The sequence below is a fragment of the Rhinoderma darwinii genome, unplaced genomic scaffold, assembly GCF_050947455.1.
Source record: "Rhinoderma darwinii isolate aRhiDar2 unplaced genomic scaffold, aRhiDar2.hap1 Scaffold_70, whole genome shotgun sequence".
Lineage (NCBI taxonomy): Eukaryota > Metazoa > Chordata > Amphibia > Anura > Rhinodermatidae > Rhinoderma > Rhinoderma darwinii.
In genome coordinates, this window is record NW_027464260.1 from 1,608,528 (window position 1) to 1,625,210 (window position 16,683).

The 16,683-nt window shown below is 47.0% G+C and overlaps 1 protein-coding gene and 1 long non-coding RNA gene across 8 annotated transcripts in view; one reads left to right on the plus strand and one right to left on the minus strand.

Annotated features, from left to right (window-relative positions):
• Nucleotides 1-835: 835 nt before the first annotated feature.
• LOC142728942 (uncharacterized) overlaps nucleotides 836-16,683 on the minus strand; it is a 203,787-nt gene continuing 187,939 nt past the window's right edge. The window contains exons 1-3 of one of the 3 annotated variants that reach the window (XR_012877878.1): nucleotides 6,856-7,205; nucleotides 6,632-6,759; nucleotides 836-1,762 (exon numbers count right to left, since the gene is read on the minus strand). This is a non-coding gene — a long non-coding RNA (uncharacterized LOC142728942). Of the gene's footprint in view, nucleotides 1,763-6,631; nucleotides 6,828-6,855; nucleotides 7,206-16,683 lie in introns of those variants that run through there. The other 2 variants (XR_012877877.1, XR_012877876.1) reach the window with 2 other exon arrangements.
• The window catches only part of LOC142728941 (uncharacterized), a 42,095-nt gene continuing 32,378 nt past the window's right edge, over nucleotides 6,967-16,683 (plus strand). The window contains exon 1 of one of the 5 annotated variants that reach the window (XM_075849193.1): nucleotides 6,967-7,180. Coding sequence is in view for 1 of the 5 variants with exons in the window: in XM_075849189.1 (XP_075705304.1) it covers nucleotides 11,861-11,928 (68 nt within the window). In the remaining 4 variants the exon portion in view is untranslated. Of the gene's footprint in view, nucleotides 7,181-11,840; nucleotides 11,929-16,683 lie in introns of those variants that run through there. The other 4 variants (XM_075849189.1, XM_075849194.1, XM_075849192.1 and 1 more) reach the window with 4 other exon arrangements.

Sequence of the window (16,683 nt, forward strand, 5' to 3'; positions counted from 1 at the left end):
GACCGTTCAAACCCCTCGTTTCTCCCGGCACTAGACAGGATAAAGGAGGGGGGGATTCTGAGAGATCACTAGAGCAAGGGATTTTTACCCAATTTTGCAGCATAAAGCAATGTGGTTGCTTTACCACATGCAATGCTGCAATTTTGGGAATGGCTCCATCTAGTGACCAGCAATGGGAAATATTATAAATTAGAATCCAATTTATAATATTTCCTGACTCGTGAAAAAAAAAATTAGAACAATGTTTAATCACCTACACACTAATTGTTTAACTAAAAAAAAAAAAACATGTTTTGCTGGCAACACATTCCCTTTAAGACCTGGCCATCTATGAGCCAGAGCGGAGAGCAAAACTTGGCTACTTTGTTCCAGAAACAGCGCCACACTTGTCCATGGGTTGTGTCTGGTACTGCAGCTCAGCTCTATTGAAGTGTATACTCTATTTACTGCAATACCACAATGAACCTGTGGACTTGTGTGGCACAGTTTTTTTTTTTATGATAGCAGCTATGTATTTCTAATCCTGCACAACCCCTTAAATGTGAATGAACATTGTATAAAACCACATAGGTATTTGCAGGGAAATGAGCAGCCGCCCTCAGCTTTCCACAGCGATAAAGACTTTCATAGGCTCCTTTATTTTGCTGAATATCACCCCCCTGCCCAATAACTGTGTGATAATAGCCACGATCAATGTGCGAGAAGCAGATAAAATAAAATATTAGATTTGTTTTTTAATAGTGATCTATATATGAAAAACACTTTACCACAAAGCCCTGAAAGCTCCGCTAGATACTAAACTCCACCACATGCTGAGAATAAGGACACAGGAGACTTGTTATATGGAAGAAGAGTCATTTTATTATATGTATTTTTATATGTATATTATTAATGTAAAGGACATCCCTACACCTAACGCTGTTGATCCAGAAGAAGGCAAAAAACCCTGGACACGTTTGGCCAATTAGTATCACACGGGGAAAATTCCTTCTTGACCCCAGAAAATGGCGATCAGTTATAAACCCTGGATCAAAGCCGCTAATACTATTACTAGATAATACAGGATCGTCTGGCCTAGATCTATCACCCTGACTGCTGGTTACTAAGGACTGTGAGTGGTTGTGGATGTCCTGACCTGTGTAACTGTGTTATATAATGGTGAGGTATTAGTGTATATATTATAGTGAGGTACTAGTGTATATATTATAGTGAGGTACTAGACATTATAATATAGTGAGGTTCTAGTGTATATATTATAGTGCGGTACTAGACATTATAATATAGTGAGGTACTAGTGTATATATTATAGTGCGGTACTAGACATTATAATATAGTGAGGTACTAGTGTATATATTATAGTGAGGTACTAGACATTATAATATAGTGAGGTTCTAGTGTATATATTATAGTGCGGTACTAGACATTATAATATAGTGAGGTACTAGTGTATATATTATAGTGCGGTACTAGACATTATAATATAGTGAGGTACTAGTGTATATATTATAGTGCGGTACTAGAAATTATAATATAGTGAGGTATAGCTCTTGCCACATTCAAAAAATTGGGTGTGGCTTAGCAAGAAGGGGCAGGGCCAACCCTGGCTGACAAATTTATATTAATTTATGCCAGAAATTGTCGTAAATTATAGTAAAAATAGACAGCAACCCGTAGCTGGCATAGATTTCAGATTGTAGCGCCCATCACACCTGTAGGGAGACGCCTTTTTAGTAAATTTGCCACATCTTGCTCCAGGGCTCTTCTGTCAGAAAAGTGACATATGAAAAGTCAGTATTAGTAAATCTGGGCCTTAGTATTTATATTATAGTGAGGTAATAGAATATAAATACTAATGTCTCACCATTATATTATAGTACAGTATTAACATTTATATTAGGGCCTATTCACATCATGTTTTTTCCTTCCCTCGAAGGCATACGTCAGGTGGAGTCCCGTAGTATACCTCCGACAGAAGGCAGCAGTGTATCCCACTGTATAGATAGATATACAGTGGGCTATGTCTCCCGAACTCACTGGGCACAGCACTACTTTAAGCGATGAGCCAGTTTAAGTCCCTGAAGTCACTGTTCATACATGGAAAGTGATGTCCGGGACTTTCAGTTATGGAGTCCATGGCAATAACATCGCAAGCACTCTGGCTGGAAAATCCTGTCTTGGGAACTCCCATTCCGTCACTGTTCATATAAAAACAATGAAGTTAGGAGCTTAAAAAAAACAAAATTCCACGGCCAGAGCGTGAGCAACTCTCTTGCCGGAGATTTCGCTCCTGAAGGCGTCCCTGACATCACTATCCATGTATGCGAGAGTGACGTCAGGAGCTTTAATACAGCCAGAGTGCCGGCAGCATTCTGGCCAGTAATTCCGCTTCTGTTAAAGCCCCTGACTACACTGTCCATAATGGACAAAGACATCAGAAGCTTTAAGAAACCGGAATCCATATCCAGAGCGGCGGCCATGCTTTGCCATGAAATCCACTCCTGGAGGAGTTCCTGAAGTCACTGTCCATATATAGGAAAGTGATGTCAGGAGCTATAGGATGCCGAATTCCTCGGCCAGATCGTCGACAACGCTCTGGAAAGGAATTCTGCTCCTGATAGAGCCCCTGATGTCACTGTTCATTAATGGACAGTGACATCAGGAGCTTTAAGACGCCGGAATCCCCAGCCAGATCATAGGCAAACCTCTGGCCGGAGATTTCGCTCCTAAAGGAGTCCATGACATCACTTTCCAAATATGAACAGTGACGTCAGGAGCTTCAAGAAGCTGGAATCCCTGCCAGAGCGACGACAGCGCTTTGGCTGGGGACTCTGCTTCTGAAAGAGTCCCTGACATCACTGTCCATACATGGAGAGTGATGTCAGGAGCTTTAGGATGTTGAATTCCTCTGCCAGATCGTCGGCAAAGCATTGGACAGGAATTTCGCTCCTCATAGAGCCCCTGATGTCACTGTCCATTAATGTCCAGCGATGTCAGGAGCTTTAAGATGCCGGAATCCGCAGCCAGAGCATCGGAAATGCTCTGGCCAGTGATTCCACTCCTAAAGTAGTCCAAAACGTCACTGTCCATGTATGGACAGTGATGTCAGGAGCTTCAAGAAGCTGAAATCCCAGCCACAGCGACGGCATCATTCTGGCTAGGGATTCCGCTCCTGGACAGTGATGTCAGGAGCTTTAAGATGCCGAAATCCTTGGCCAGAGCGTTGACAATGCTCTGGCCGAGAATTCCGCTACTATTAAGTCCCTGATGTCACTGTACATATATGGACAGTGAAGTCTGGAGCTTTAAGAAGCCAGAATCCCTGGCAAGAGAGACAGCAACACTCTAGCCAGAGATTTCCTTACAGGAGGTGCCCCTGATGTCACTGTGCATATATGGACAGTGAAGTCAGGAGCTTTAAGAAACCGGAATCCCTGGCCAGAGGAACGGCAATGCTCTGGCCAGAGATTCAGCTCCAGGAGGTGCCCCTGACGTCACTGCCCATATCTGGAGTGATATTAGGAGCTTTAGGATGCCAAATTCCTCGGCCAGATCATCGGCAATGCACTGGCCAGGAATTCCGCTCCTGATAGAGCCCCTGATTTCACTGTCCATTAATGGACTCTGACGTCAGCAGGTTTAAGATGCCAGGAATCCTAGCCAGAGTGGCAGCATCATTCTGGCTAGGGATTCTGCTCCTGGAAGAGTCCCTGACATATGTGGACAGTGATGTCAGGAGATTTAAGATGACAAAATCCTCGGCCAGAGTGTCGGCAATGCTCTGGTCGGGAATTCGGCTACTATTAAGTCACTGACGTCACTGTATATATATGGACAGTGAAGTCAGGAGCTTTAAGAAGCCAGAATTTCTGGCAAGAGAGATGGCAACGCTCTGGCCAGAGATTTCCTTACAGGAGGTGCCCCTGACGTCACTGTCCATATATGGACAGTGAAGTCAAAAGCTTTAAGTAGCCGGAATACCTGGCCAGAGAGACGGCAACGCTCTGGCCAGAGATTCTGCTCCAGGAGTTGCTCCTTATGTCACTATCCATATATAGAGTGATGTCAGGAGCTTTAGTATGCCAAATTCCTCGGCCAGATCGTCAAAAACACTCTGGAAAGGAATTCCGCTCCTGATAGAGCCCCTGATGTCACTGTTTATTAATGGACAGTGACGTCAGGAGATTTGAGATGCTGGAATCCCCAGCCAACGCATCTGTCCAGAGATTCTGCTCCTAAAGCAGTCCATGACGTCACTTTTCAAATATCAAAATTTACGTCAGGAGCTTCAAGAAGCCCGAATCCCGGCCAGAGCGGTGGCAACGCTCTGGCTGGGGATTCCGCTCCTGGAAGATTTCCTCACGTCACTGTCCATATATGGACAGTGATGTCAGGAGCTTCAAAAAGCCGTAATCCCGGCCAGAGCGGCAGCAATACTCTGTCTGGGGATTCTGCCCCTGAAGGAGTCCCTGACGTCACTGTCCATATATGGAGAGTAATCTCAGGAGCTTTAGACTGCCAAATTCCTCGGCCATATCGTCGTCAACGCTCTGGAAAGGAATTCTGCTCCTGATGTCACTGTCCATTAATGGACAGTGATGTCAGGAGCTTTAATATGTCAGAATTACCAGCCAGAGCGGTGGCAACACTCTGACTAGGGATTCCGCTTTAGGCGGCAACGCTCTGGCCGGGATTTTCAACACTGTAGAGTCCCTGACGTCACTGTCCATATATCAACAGTATCGTCAGAAGCTTTAAGAAGCTGGAATCCCCGGCCACAGCGTTGTCAGCTCTCTAGCTGGGAATTCATCTATTGGTAGAACCCCTGACATCAATGTCCACATATGGACAGTGACATCAGGAGCTTTATGATGCCGGAATCCAAAGCCAGAGTATCGGCAATGCTCTGGTCGGAGATTCCGCTCCTGAAGTAGTCCATGACATCACTGTCGATATATGGACAGTGATGCCAGGAGCTTTAAGATGTCAGAATACCCTGTAAAAGTGTCAGAAAAGCTCTGACCAGACATTCCGCACCAGAAAGAGTCCATGACGTCATCATTCATATATGGACAATGACATCAGGAGCATTAAGATACCAGAATCCCCAGCCATAGAAGAGGCAACACTCTGGCTGGGGATTTTGCTCCAGGACGAATCCATAACAACACTATCCATATATGGACAGTGATGTCAGGAGCTTAAAGATGGCAAAATTTCCAGCCAGAGCATCGGCAGTGTTCTGGTCGGAAATTTCGCTCCTGAATGAGTCCATGACGTCACTATTCATAAATGGACAGTGGCGTCAGGAGCTTCAATATGCTGGAATTCCCGACTAGAGAAGCGGCAACAGTCTGACGAGGGACTCCGCTATTGAAAGTGTCCCTGACGTCATTGTCTACATATGGATATTAATGTTAGGAGCTTGAAGATGTCGGAACCCGTGGTCGGGGATTTCTCTCCTGAAGAAGCCCCGACACGCGCGTCACCAAGAAGTGCTTCCGTGTGCCGTGCGCGATTTGCACGCACCCATTGACTTCAATGGGTGCGTGCTGCGCGAAAAACGGGCAAGTATAGGACATGTCGTGAGTTTTATTCAGCGCACATACGCTGTGTGAAAATCACTGACAGTCTCAGCGGCCCCATTCACTAACATAGGTCCCTGCGGTGCGCGTGAAAATCAGGCACGTATCACGGACGTATAACACTTTCGTGCGAATAAGGCCTAAGGGTAGTCTAGTCTGAGGTCTGTATTATAAAGTAGTCTGGTCTAGGGTCTAGGGATAGTCTGGTCTGGGGTCTGTATTTATGGGTGGTCTTGTCTGCAGTTTGTATTAGGAGGATAGTCTTGTCTGGGGTCATTATTTGGGGGAGTCTGGTTTGGGGTCTTTGTTTAGGGGAGTGTTCTCTGTGATCTATAGTAAGAGTATAGTCTGGTCTGGGGTGTGTAGTTAGGGGGGAGTCTGGTTTGGGGTCTTTATTTAGGGGTGTTCTCTGCGGTCTATAGTAAGAGGATAGTCTGGTCTGGGGTCTGTATTAATGGGATAGTCTGGTCTGGGGTCTGTAGTAAGAGAATAGTCTGGTCTGGGGTCTGTAGTTAGGGGTAGTTTGGTTTGGGATCTGTATTAATGGGATAATCCGGCCTGGGGTCTGTAGTAAGAGGATAGTCTGGTCTGGGGTCTGTAGTAAGAGGATAGTCTGGTCTGGGGTCTGTAGTAAGAGGATAGTCCGGCCTGGGGTCTGTAGTAAGAGGATAGTCCGGCCTGAGGTCTGTAGTAAGAGGATTGTCTGGTCTGAGGTCTGTAGTAAGAGAATAGTCTGGTCTGGGTTCTGTAGTAAGAGGATAGTCTGGTCTGAGGTCTGTAGTAAGAGGATAGTCTGGTCTGGGGTCTGTAGTAAGAGGATAGTCTGGTCTGGGGTCTGTAGTAAGAGAATAGTCTGGTCTGGGTTCTGTAGTAAGAGGATAGTCTGGTCTGGGGTCTGTAGTAAGAGGATAGTCTGGTCTGAGGTCTGTAGTAAGAGAATAGTCTGGTCTGGGTTCTGTAGTAAGAGGATAGTCTGGTCTGGGGTCTGTAGTAAGAGGATAGTCTGGCAGTGTTCATATATTTTATGTGAGGTGTTTGTGTTATTCTACCTAATGTTGATACAATAAAGTGCGGCTCCTCCTTCTGCGCCGGCGGCTGCGAATAATGGACGTTCAGGGAGGTGGAGCTTAATATATTCTGTCTTGATTCCTCGGCAAATATGATGATCGGAGCCGACCTGTAAACAACACAAAGCATGAAAAATCGTCCCAGATGCATTGTGATGTCACACTGGAGCCCAGGAGAATTGTGGGAAACAAAATGGTTGAATTACCTGTAGCAACCAATCACATTTCATGTTTCACGTTTTCAGTGCAGTGTAGGACATGAAAGCTGTACTCTGATTGGTTGCTGTGCTTAACTCCACCCCCTTATTGCTAGTACTAGGCCCAGTATGTTATAATAATAACAGACATATTAATGATGCTGATGATGATGATGATGATAAAATATACATATTTACTGGTGTAACAGGAGCATCTCTATATCGGTCGTGGGAAGTGCAGGAGAAAAGCGTTGGGCGCCATGGCAACTAATTATCTCTTATTTTCTCGCAGCCTCTTGGACATTGAAAGCAGCATCCTGATTGGTTTGTGCAGGTCACATGTCCTCTCTTTCATTGCTCTACTTCTGGGGCTGTCTGCATATGAAAACTTATAACCAACTGGTGCCCAGATAATGAAATAACCCCCTAATAATTACCCTCCGACACTCGGCTTCTGTGAATGTGGGGGCGACCGGGGGGGGCACAGCTTTATTAATTATAATAATTAACTAACATTTTGTTAATCTGATCAAAATATCAAAACTCTAAATGACATCAAACAGCGGTCAATGAAAACCCGTATGCCGCCCATCCCAAGGACATGGAGGTAAATACCCTCCTAATACCGCCAGCCGTGACCGACCATCATACAGCAAAATATACCATCAAGACACCGCCGCCGCCATGCCAAAAATAAAAGCGTGAGACAGAAAATCTCTGCATTTTAATATAATATTTTTCTTTTTTTATACACACAGAATATCACGCCAAAAACCACGAACCATGAACCGCGTCCACTGCAGGTTGTTTTTTGTTCTTTGTGTGGTTCCCATATATATTATTTAAAGAGACAGCGAAAGCAAAATTGAGCTGGATTCACACGAGCGTGTGTGTTGTTCCCGCGAAAAGAACGTGGCGTTTTGCGCGCACAAAAGGTACATAACAGCTCCGTGTCTCAGCAGCGTATGATGTGTGATTTTCACGCAGCCGCCATCATTATGACACTCTATTTGTATGTTTGTAGCACGTGGTGCTTTTCTGTTTTCATTCATAGTTTTTACTGCTGTTGCGCGAATCACGCGCGTCACACGGACGTATATCACGTCCGTCTGAATAAGCCCTTAACCAAACAAGCGCACAGATAGATACATAAAATGACAGAATAAAACACCATCGCCGCACCATCGCGTTATCAGGTGTGGGGGGGGGGGTACAGACAAAAGAGGTAGGTGAGAGGGGGAGGGAAGCTATATACTACCTCACCGCCATAACCACCCCCGTCCCTAACCATACCCCCCCCCCCTAGAATAGCTGACTCACTATGATAACAGAAAGGAGGGAGGGAAGACCCCTCCTAAACTACTGCCACTTATTATTAACCCTTAGCCAGCAACAGTCCCAGTCCCAGCGGCTAATACGCCTGTGAGCCTCCGAGGAATCTCCCTATAAATGAGTGTTGACAAAGTGTATGTTGCCCATAGCAACCAACACCAGCGCTGGACGCCTATTGGTTGCTATGGTAACACCAGCGCTGGACTCCTATTGGTTGCTATGGTAACACCAGCGCTGGACTCCTATTGGTTGCTATGGTAACACCAGCGCTGGACTCCTATTGGTTGCTATGGTAACACCAGTGCTGGACTGCTATTGGTTGCTATGGTTTGTCGTCCACACTGTATAGTGTATCTATGCGCTGATCATACAGATTCTATAATATATGACGGGATTATTACATATTAATAACATACAGCCCGTTATTCAATGAGGGGATTCATTTACTACATGTTGTTCTATGTAATAAGCCCCTGTAATGTCCTTGGTGGGCACTATAGGGCAGCAATGCCCCCGACCAGGGCCGGACTGGGACTTCAAATCAGCCCTGGCATTATTAAGCAGACAGGCCCACCGCAGGCCATACGCAGTGCCGCATCTGCCATGAGGCCAGGTGAGCCGACGGCCTCAGGCGGCACCACCTACCCAAACGGGGGGGGGCGGCATTTTCAGCCCGGGGGGGACTGGACCGGGGGGGAGGGGCCATGCAGACGCACATAGCAGACGTGCCGAGCGTCTGTAACACTCCTCCTCCTCTCTGACGCTGTACACAGCACATGCAGCCAGAGAGGAGCAAGTCTCCAGGAGGAGCGACGAGCAGCACGAGGTAAGTCCTGCCTTGCTGGGACCGGGACCCGTGACGTGAGTATACTGCAAGGGGGAGTCTGGGCATTTTACCGACAGCAGAGGGCTCTATGGGGCTGGAATAATCCACCCCATAGAGCCCTCACATCACTATAATGGAAGGATTAGTGTGGGTGGGGGAGGGTCTGAGCGTCTGTCTGACTTACTGCAGAGAGCTCTATAGGGGGGGGATTCTGCCCCCCCCCCTTTAGAGCAGTCAGTCAGATGCTCAGACCCCCCTAACCTTTCAGTATAGTAACTAGTCAGGGCTCTATGGTGGGGGGATAATTCCCCCCTATAGAGCCCTCTGCTGTCAGTAAAACGCCTAGACCCCCCCCCCCTTGCAGTATACTCCTGGCTTTGTAGCTTTCCTGTGCTTAATTAGCATGGGAAAGCTACAAGCAGGGCTGTGACTGGTGAGTCTCACAGTCAGTCCCAGTGCACACTGCATGCAGCAGCTGCGGCAGCCAGTCTGACTGTGAGTCTCTGACCAGTCACCACCCACATGCAGCAGAGTCATTAAATAAACCCTCAATTACTATAGTTTCAGACACATTGGCTATGACAGCTTCTATAGTGTAGTGGTTAGCTTGTCTGCCTTACACATGGAAGGTTGTTGGTTCAAATCCCAGCTGCGGTATTTTATTTTATTTTTTTAATATTAATATATTGTTTTTGGCTTTGTTCACACTAGCATTAATATACGTTTACCTCTCTTCCGTCAGAGGAAGAGAGGATCGATACGTTAAACGGAAAGCAACGGCTCCATTAGAATTACCATTGCTTTCAATGGTAATTCTTTTGTATTAGTTGCTTTCCGTTTGTCTCCGTTCGTTAGGTTTCCGTTCTTTTGAACGGAAATAAAAGTTCTGCAGACTGCACTTTTGTTTCTTTTAAAAAAAACGGAAACTTAGCGAACGGAGACAAACGGAAAGCAACTGATACAAAAGAATTACCATTGAAAGCAATGGTAATTCTAATGGAGCCGTTGCTTTCCGTTTAACGTATCGATCCTCTCTTCCTCTGACGGAAAAGAGGTAAACGTATATTAATGCTAGTGTGAAAGAAGCCTTAGGGCCTGTTCACATCAGCGTTGGCTTTCCGTTCTGGGGTTCCGTCGGAGGTAACCCCGCAACGGAAAGTCAAACTGAAACCACAGTTCCGTTTCTGTCACCATTAGCGAAGTCGACTGCGCTATTGATTCTGTCACAAAAATGGAAACCTGCCGGAATGGTGACGAACGGAAACCATTAGCAATGTTTCCGTCACAATTGATTTCAATGGTGACTGAAACGGAAGCTGTGGTTTCAGTTTGACTTTCTGTTGCGGGGTTCACCCGACGGAAACCTCCCACGGAACCCCGGAAAGGAAAGCCAACGCTGATGTGAACAGGCCCTAATCCTTCCCCATAATCCTGCCCCCGCTAATTAAAATAAATATATTATATAATGTATATCGCGCTGTATCCGTCAGGTCAGCGGGACTGACTGATTCAGTGTCAGCGAGTCCTGCAGGATCGAGCTGTTACCGATCACATCTAAGTTCATAACTTAGATGTGATCAGTAATAGGCGACCTAATGCATTCAGGTCTCAGCGCTATATACAGCTGCTCTGTATACAGGATACAAAGCAGCTGTATCTTAAAAAGTACAAATCATTTTCAATAAAAAGTAATTAAAATTTGTACCAATCGCATTAATAGATATCTTTATATATCATAGTGACATGTCCAAAGTTTTCATCTGTGGGGGACCGAGCACTGAGGCCCCCACCGATCGCTAAAACGAAGCAGCAGAAGTGCTCGGGTGAGCGCTGTGCCGCTTCATTTATGATCGACTTTCAGTCGAGTGAGTGGTGTACTGCTCCAAGGAAAGCCAAACAGAATTGAAGCGGCACACCGCTTACCCGAGCACTTCTGCTGCTTCGTTTTAGCGACTAGTGGGGGGGTCTCAGTGTTCGGACCCCACTGATCAAAACTTCTGACATGTCAAAAGTTTTTTAAAAAGTTGTTACACTTTAAAGAGAATCTTTCACCTGCCCACAGATTTGCATTTGAGTGCAGCATGTAATGGTCAGGGCTGCACAATCTCTGGGGCACTTTATATTTTTTTTCCTACCCTCTTTCCTTACTTAGGTATCGGTGCTGTAATATTTGGCGCCCGATATTTAAATAACCCCATGAACTGCCAATGGGGCTGTAATTGGCAAGGGGGCGTGTAACATCGCTGTGACACTGCCCAATCCGCTACGGACAATGTCAACAGCAAGAGCTGGAGAGAGGAGATCATGTGCGCGCGCACGCTCTCACTCTTCAGCTCTCGGCAGGCAAGTACAAAACTGTGATCTCAGGTGAGAGATCAGTCTTATCGTCCTTGTCTGCCGAGAGCTAAAGAGTGAGAGCGTGCGTGCACGCACAGCTCTGATGCCATGGAACAGAAGAAGAAGAATTCACACTCTTCTTCTCCTCTTGTGTTCCTTAGTGGTGGCGGAGCTGCGCGCACCCGCTCTCTCCAGCTCTTGCTGTAACGCTGACCGTAGCTGATTGGACAGTGTCACCAGGGCCGCCATCAGGGGGGACTGGGGGTACTGCAGTGAGGGGCCCGGGCATAAATTTAAAAAAAAGGGGCCCGCACTCTGCCGCTGGAATTAATATCCTCACGGCAGTGTGGCTCTTACGATTTCATTTCGGTGAAAGGAACAAGTCCCATCACGAAGCAGGGGCCCGTTCATTACATCAGAATAAAATCGTAAGGGCCCGCTGGAGAGTGACATGTGCCCGCCCCTCCTCCACAACAGCGTGACAGCGTGCGGGGAGGAGACATCACAGCAGCGGGAGTTATGAGCTCAGCCTCGGAGGATACGTCCAGCAGCAGCAGCAGTCGTCGTCGTCTTCTTCTTCAGACACAGTGAGTACTAACTTATGTCTGTGTCCGGCTGCTGCTGCCCGGAGCCTCCTGAAAAAATCTCCTCCTGCCCCCATAGAAAGTAAATATCTTACCCACGTCTGTATTATGTTAACACTGCAGCATAGGATTGTATCAGCTCTACAGCTCTTATCTCCCGTCCTGTGTAACATGTGACAATAAACCTGTCTTCTCCCTCTGTTTACACAGGACAGGAGAAAAGAGCCGTCGTGGAGCTGATAGTGATACAATCCTATGCTGCAGTGTAAACTAATACAGACGTGGGGAAGAGTTTTGCTTTCTATGGGGAGGGGGTAGAGTTAGATGATAATGGGGGCAGGGAGATGATAATGGGGGCAGGGAGATGATAATGGGGCAGGGAGATGATAATGGGGGCAGGGAGATGATAGTGGGGGCAGCGAGATGATAATGGGGGCAGGGAGATGATAATGGGGCAGGGAGATGATAATGGGGGCAGGGAGATGATAATGGGGGCAGGGAGATGATAATGGGGCAGGGAGATGATAATGGGGCAGGGAGATGATAATGGGGCAGGGAGATGATAATGGGGGCAGGGAGATGATAATGGGGCAGGGAGATGATAATGGGAGCAGGGAGATGATAATGGGGCAGGGAGATGATAATGGGGGCAGGGAGATGATAATGGGGGCAGGGAGATGATAATGGGGCAGGGAGATGATAATGGGAGCAGGGAGATGATAGTGGGGGCAGCGAGATGATAATGGGGGCAGGGAGATGATAATGGGGCAGGGAGATGATAATGGGGGCAGGGAGATGATAATGGGGTAGGGAGATGATAATGGGGGCAGGGAGATGATAATGGGGCAGGGAGATGATAATGGGGGCAGGGAGATGATAATGGGGGCAGGGAGATGATAATGGGGGCAGGGAGATGATAATGGGGGCAGGGAGATGATAATGGGGCAGGGAGATGATAATGGGGGCAGCGAGATGATAATGGGGGCAGGGAGATGATAATGGGGGCAGGGAGATGATAATGAGGCAGGGAGATGATAATGGGGCAGTGAGATGATAATGGGGGCAGGGAGATGATAATGGGGGCAGGGAGATGATAATGGGGGCAGGGAGATGATAATGGGGCAGTGAGATGGCATTGGGTAGGGAGGGAAATGATGCTAGAGTGGGAAGGAGATAATAATGGAGGGCGGATGGCACTTGAGTAGGGATGCACGATGCATCAAAACTTCGATACGGTTTCGATACCGTGCACCCCCAAACGGTTCAATACCGTTATTTCATGTATTTTGATACTAAGCTGTGCGGCCGCACAGCTCAATATTGTAATACATGAATGTATGAGAGCGGAGCTGCGGCTGTGTAACACAGTCACGGCCCTGCTCCGTAGTCCCGACATGTGCGCGCCGCCAGGATTATGTGATGCGGCCAGCGCTGCACTAATGAGCGGCGGCACTGAAAACAGAACATGGCGGGCGCACTACAAAACACCCCCACATCTTCTGTCTTCAGTGCCTGAACCGCCGCTCATTAGTGCAGCGCCGCCCGCATCACCTCGTGCTGACCGCGTGCGGGGCGGGGCAATGGTTGTATTACACAGCCGCAGACCCACTCTATAAAGGCAGAGATCAAAGAAACCTCTCATCTCTGTCGCTATTCCCCTGAATGCTGCGATCAAAGCTGACTGCAGCATTCAGGGGAAAATAAGAAGGGGGGATGCCCCTTGGATCACGTCACAGGAATCCCTGTGACGCGATTGAGGGACATACCATATATGGGCAGACAGCCCAAGGTCCAATGAAGGACCCCAGGGCTGTCTTACCATATTTCCTGTTAGGGCATACTCAGGTCTGTCCTAACAACTGCCTGTGTACTATCCGTATATAGATATATACCAGTACATTAAAGTTTCAAAAAGAAAGTAAAAACATAAAGTAATGTTAAATTTAAAAAAAATACACATACAACTTTTTTACAAAACACATTAAAATAAGTCTCAATACATAAAATATTCACATTCAGTATTGGCGCGCCCGTAATAACCTGCAAAACAATTTTATTGCATCATTTATGATGTGTACGTTGTAAAAAATAAAATAAAAACTTCTTTCACTTATTAATGTGAGGCGCGAGGTATTATGAATTTTGAACCTCCATGTGCCTCACATTAATAGTAATTAACCCCATCATGTACCTTACACATTAACCCTTTATAATTGAGGAACATGATGGGGTTAATTACTATTAATGTGAGGCACATGGAGGTTAAATTTACCATCACACCTCGCGCCTCACATAAGAAATGGAAGAACTGTTTTTTTTTTTTATTATTGTTGGCAAAGTATCGCTTTGTTATCGAAATCGCAATACTACACAAAGCATCGGTACCGAAGTCCAAATTCTGGTATTGTGACATCCCTCCACTGGAGGAGGCATTATACAATGGGGGGGGGGTAATAATTGGGTGAAAAGTGATGATATCTGAAGGGAGGGGAGAAATTATACATGGGGAGGGGTAGAGGAAGGAGAGAGTATACCTGGGTAGGGGGAGAAAGCTTATACCGGAGGCATAGTTAGCAACAGTCCTGAATTTGCAGGGACTGTCCTGAATCTAAAGAGGCAGTCCCGGCAAATTACTGTCCCAGACGTGTCTCAGCCACTGCCATATTCAATTGTATCTGCGTCCACAGGATGCAGATACAATTGAATACTATGGCAGAGCAGGAAAGTATCAGCTTCCTGCTCTGCCATTCACCCATCCAGGAGCGGAATCCCCGGCCAGAGAGTTGCCGACACTCTGGTCGGGGATTCCTCTCCTAGAGGTAGCCCCTGAGGTCACTGTCCATATATGGACAGTGAGGTCAGGGTCTCCTCCTGGACTGGAATCCCCTGTAGAGAGTGCCACACACTCCCCTGTAGTTAGCGCCGAACATACCCCCTGTAGATAGCGCCACACACACACTCCCCTGTAGATAGTGTCACACACTGCCCCCTGTAGATAGCACCACACAATCCCATGTAGATAGCGCCACACAATCCCATGTAGATAGCGCCACACCCACCCTGTAGATAGGGCCACACACCCCCCCTGTAGATAGCGCCTCACCCACCCCTGCAGATAGCGCCACACACAGCCCCCTGTAGATAGCGCTACACACAGATAACGTGTGTGCAGCGTGTGAAGAGAATGCAAAAGCATCATCCAGACATGCCCGTGGCGGTGGGAGATCTTAGGGACTACATTTTGGTGAGTGACTCTGCTGTGTATAGGGCTTCAGTGCAATGATTTTTGTTTATATTGCCCTCCTACACCCTGACAGATTCTACATACACACACACACACACACACACACACATACACACACACTCACTTTCCCTTTTTGCCCCCCACAGAGCCGCTGTCTCTTGTCTCTTCCTTGTCACTCCACAGAGCCCCTGTGAGGTTGCGTCTCCCCCCTGGCTACCACTGCTACCTTCAGTTCTCCCAGCCCTGGCACTTAGTTTCTCCCCTTTGCCCTCCGACACCCACCTCCTGTCTCTGCCCTGCTCCTCCAAAGAGTTTTCTTTTTAATGTGCCCTACCTCCCGCCCCTTTACATTTCATCCCCCCTCCTAATAACGAGGGGGGCGGGGGCCCAGACTCATTGGCAGTATGGGGCCCAGAAATTCCTGATGGCAGCCCTGAGTGTCACAGCGATGTTACACGCCCCCTTGCCAATTACCTCCCCATTGACAGTTCATGGGGTTATTTAAATATCGGGCGCCAAATATTACAGCACCGATATCTAAATAACGAAGGAGGCTAAGAAAAAAATGTAAAGTGCCCCAGAGTTTGTGCGGCCCTCCCCATTACATGCTGAACTCAGCTGCACATGTATGGGGAGGTGAAAGGTTCTCTTTAAAAGAAAGGTGTTATCATTATTTTTTTTTATTTGATATGTTTTATTTTATGGGCCTAATTTTTCTAATTATTTTAATATGTTCCCGAAGATAGCGATTTATTCATATGTTTGTACGTCTGTGGGGGCAGCCATCTTTATTTTTATTTTTCATACTGCTCCTTTTTGTTTTGCAGGTTCCGCTGGACCATTTGGACTACGTCGTAGATTAGTTGGACTACTTCGCTGATTTCAGCTTTATTTTATTTTTCTAATAAAATGGTTAAAGTGGATTCTGTGGAAGAGTTGTCATTTCAATAAAATAAATTTCTTTATGTCTCTGTTTTTTAATACTTCATTACCGCCTTAGTAATGGCTGCTGTCTGATTGAGAGCGTCCATTACTAAGAAGGGGCTTAGTGTTAGCCAGTAATAAGGCTAGCACTAACCCCTATTATTACCCGGAGTACTGGGAAGAGCTGGGTACGATCCAGGACCCGACCGTCTGAAGAGAAGGGCGGGTACTGGGGTGGCCGCAGGCTGGTACTATCAGGCTCGGAATGGCCAAAAACCATGGCCCTTCCCACCCTGGTAATGCTAGGCTGCTGCTGCTTTATTGTATCTGGCTGCTTATGAAAAATGGAGGGGATCTCACGTAATTTTTTTTCTATTTTTTTTTTTTTTAAAAGACGTAGGGTTCCCGCTATTTTTCACAACCAGCCAGATACAATACAGCAGCTGCAGCCTAGCATCACCAGGGTGGGAAGGGCCACGTTTTTTATCCCTTCCCAGCCTGGTAAAACCAGCCTGTGGCCGCCCTGCTGCCTTACCGTCGCTTCAGATGGTCGGGTACTGGATCGTACTCCTCTCGCGGCAGTGAGAACC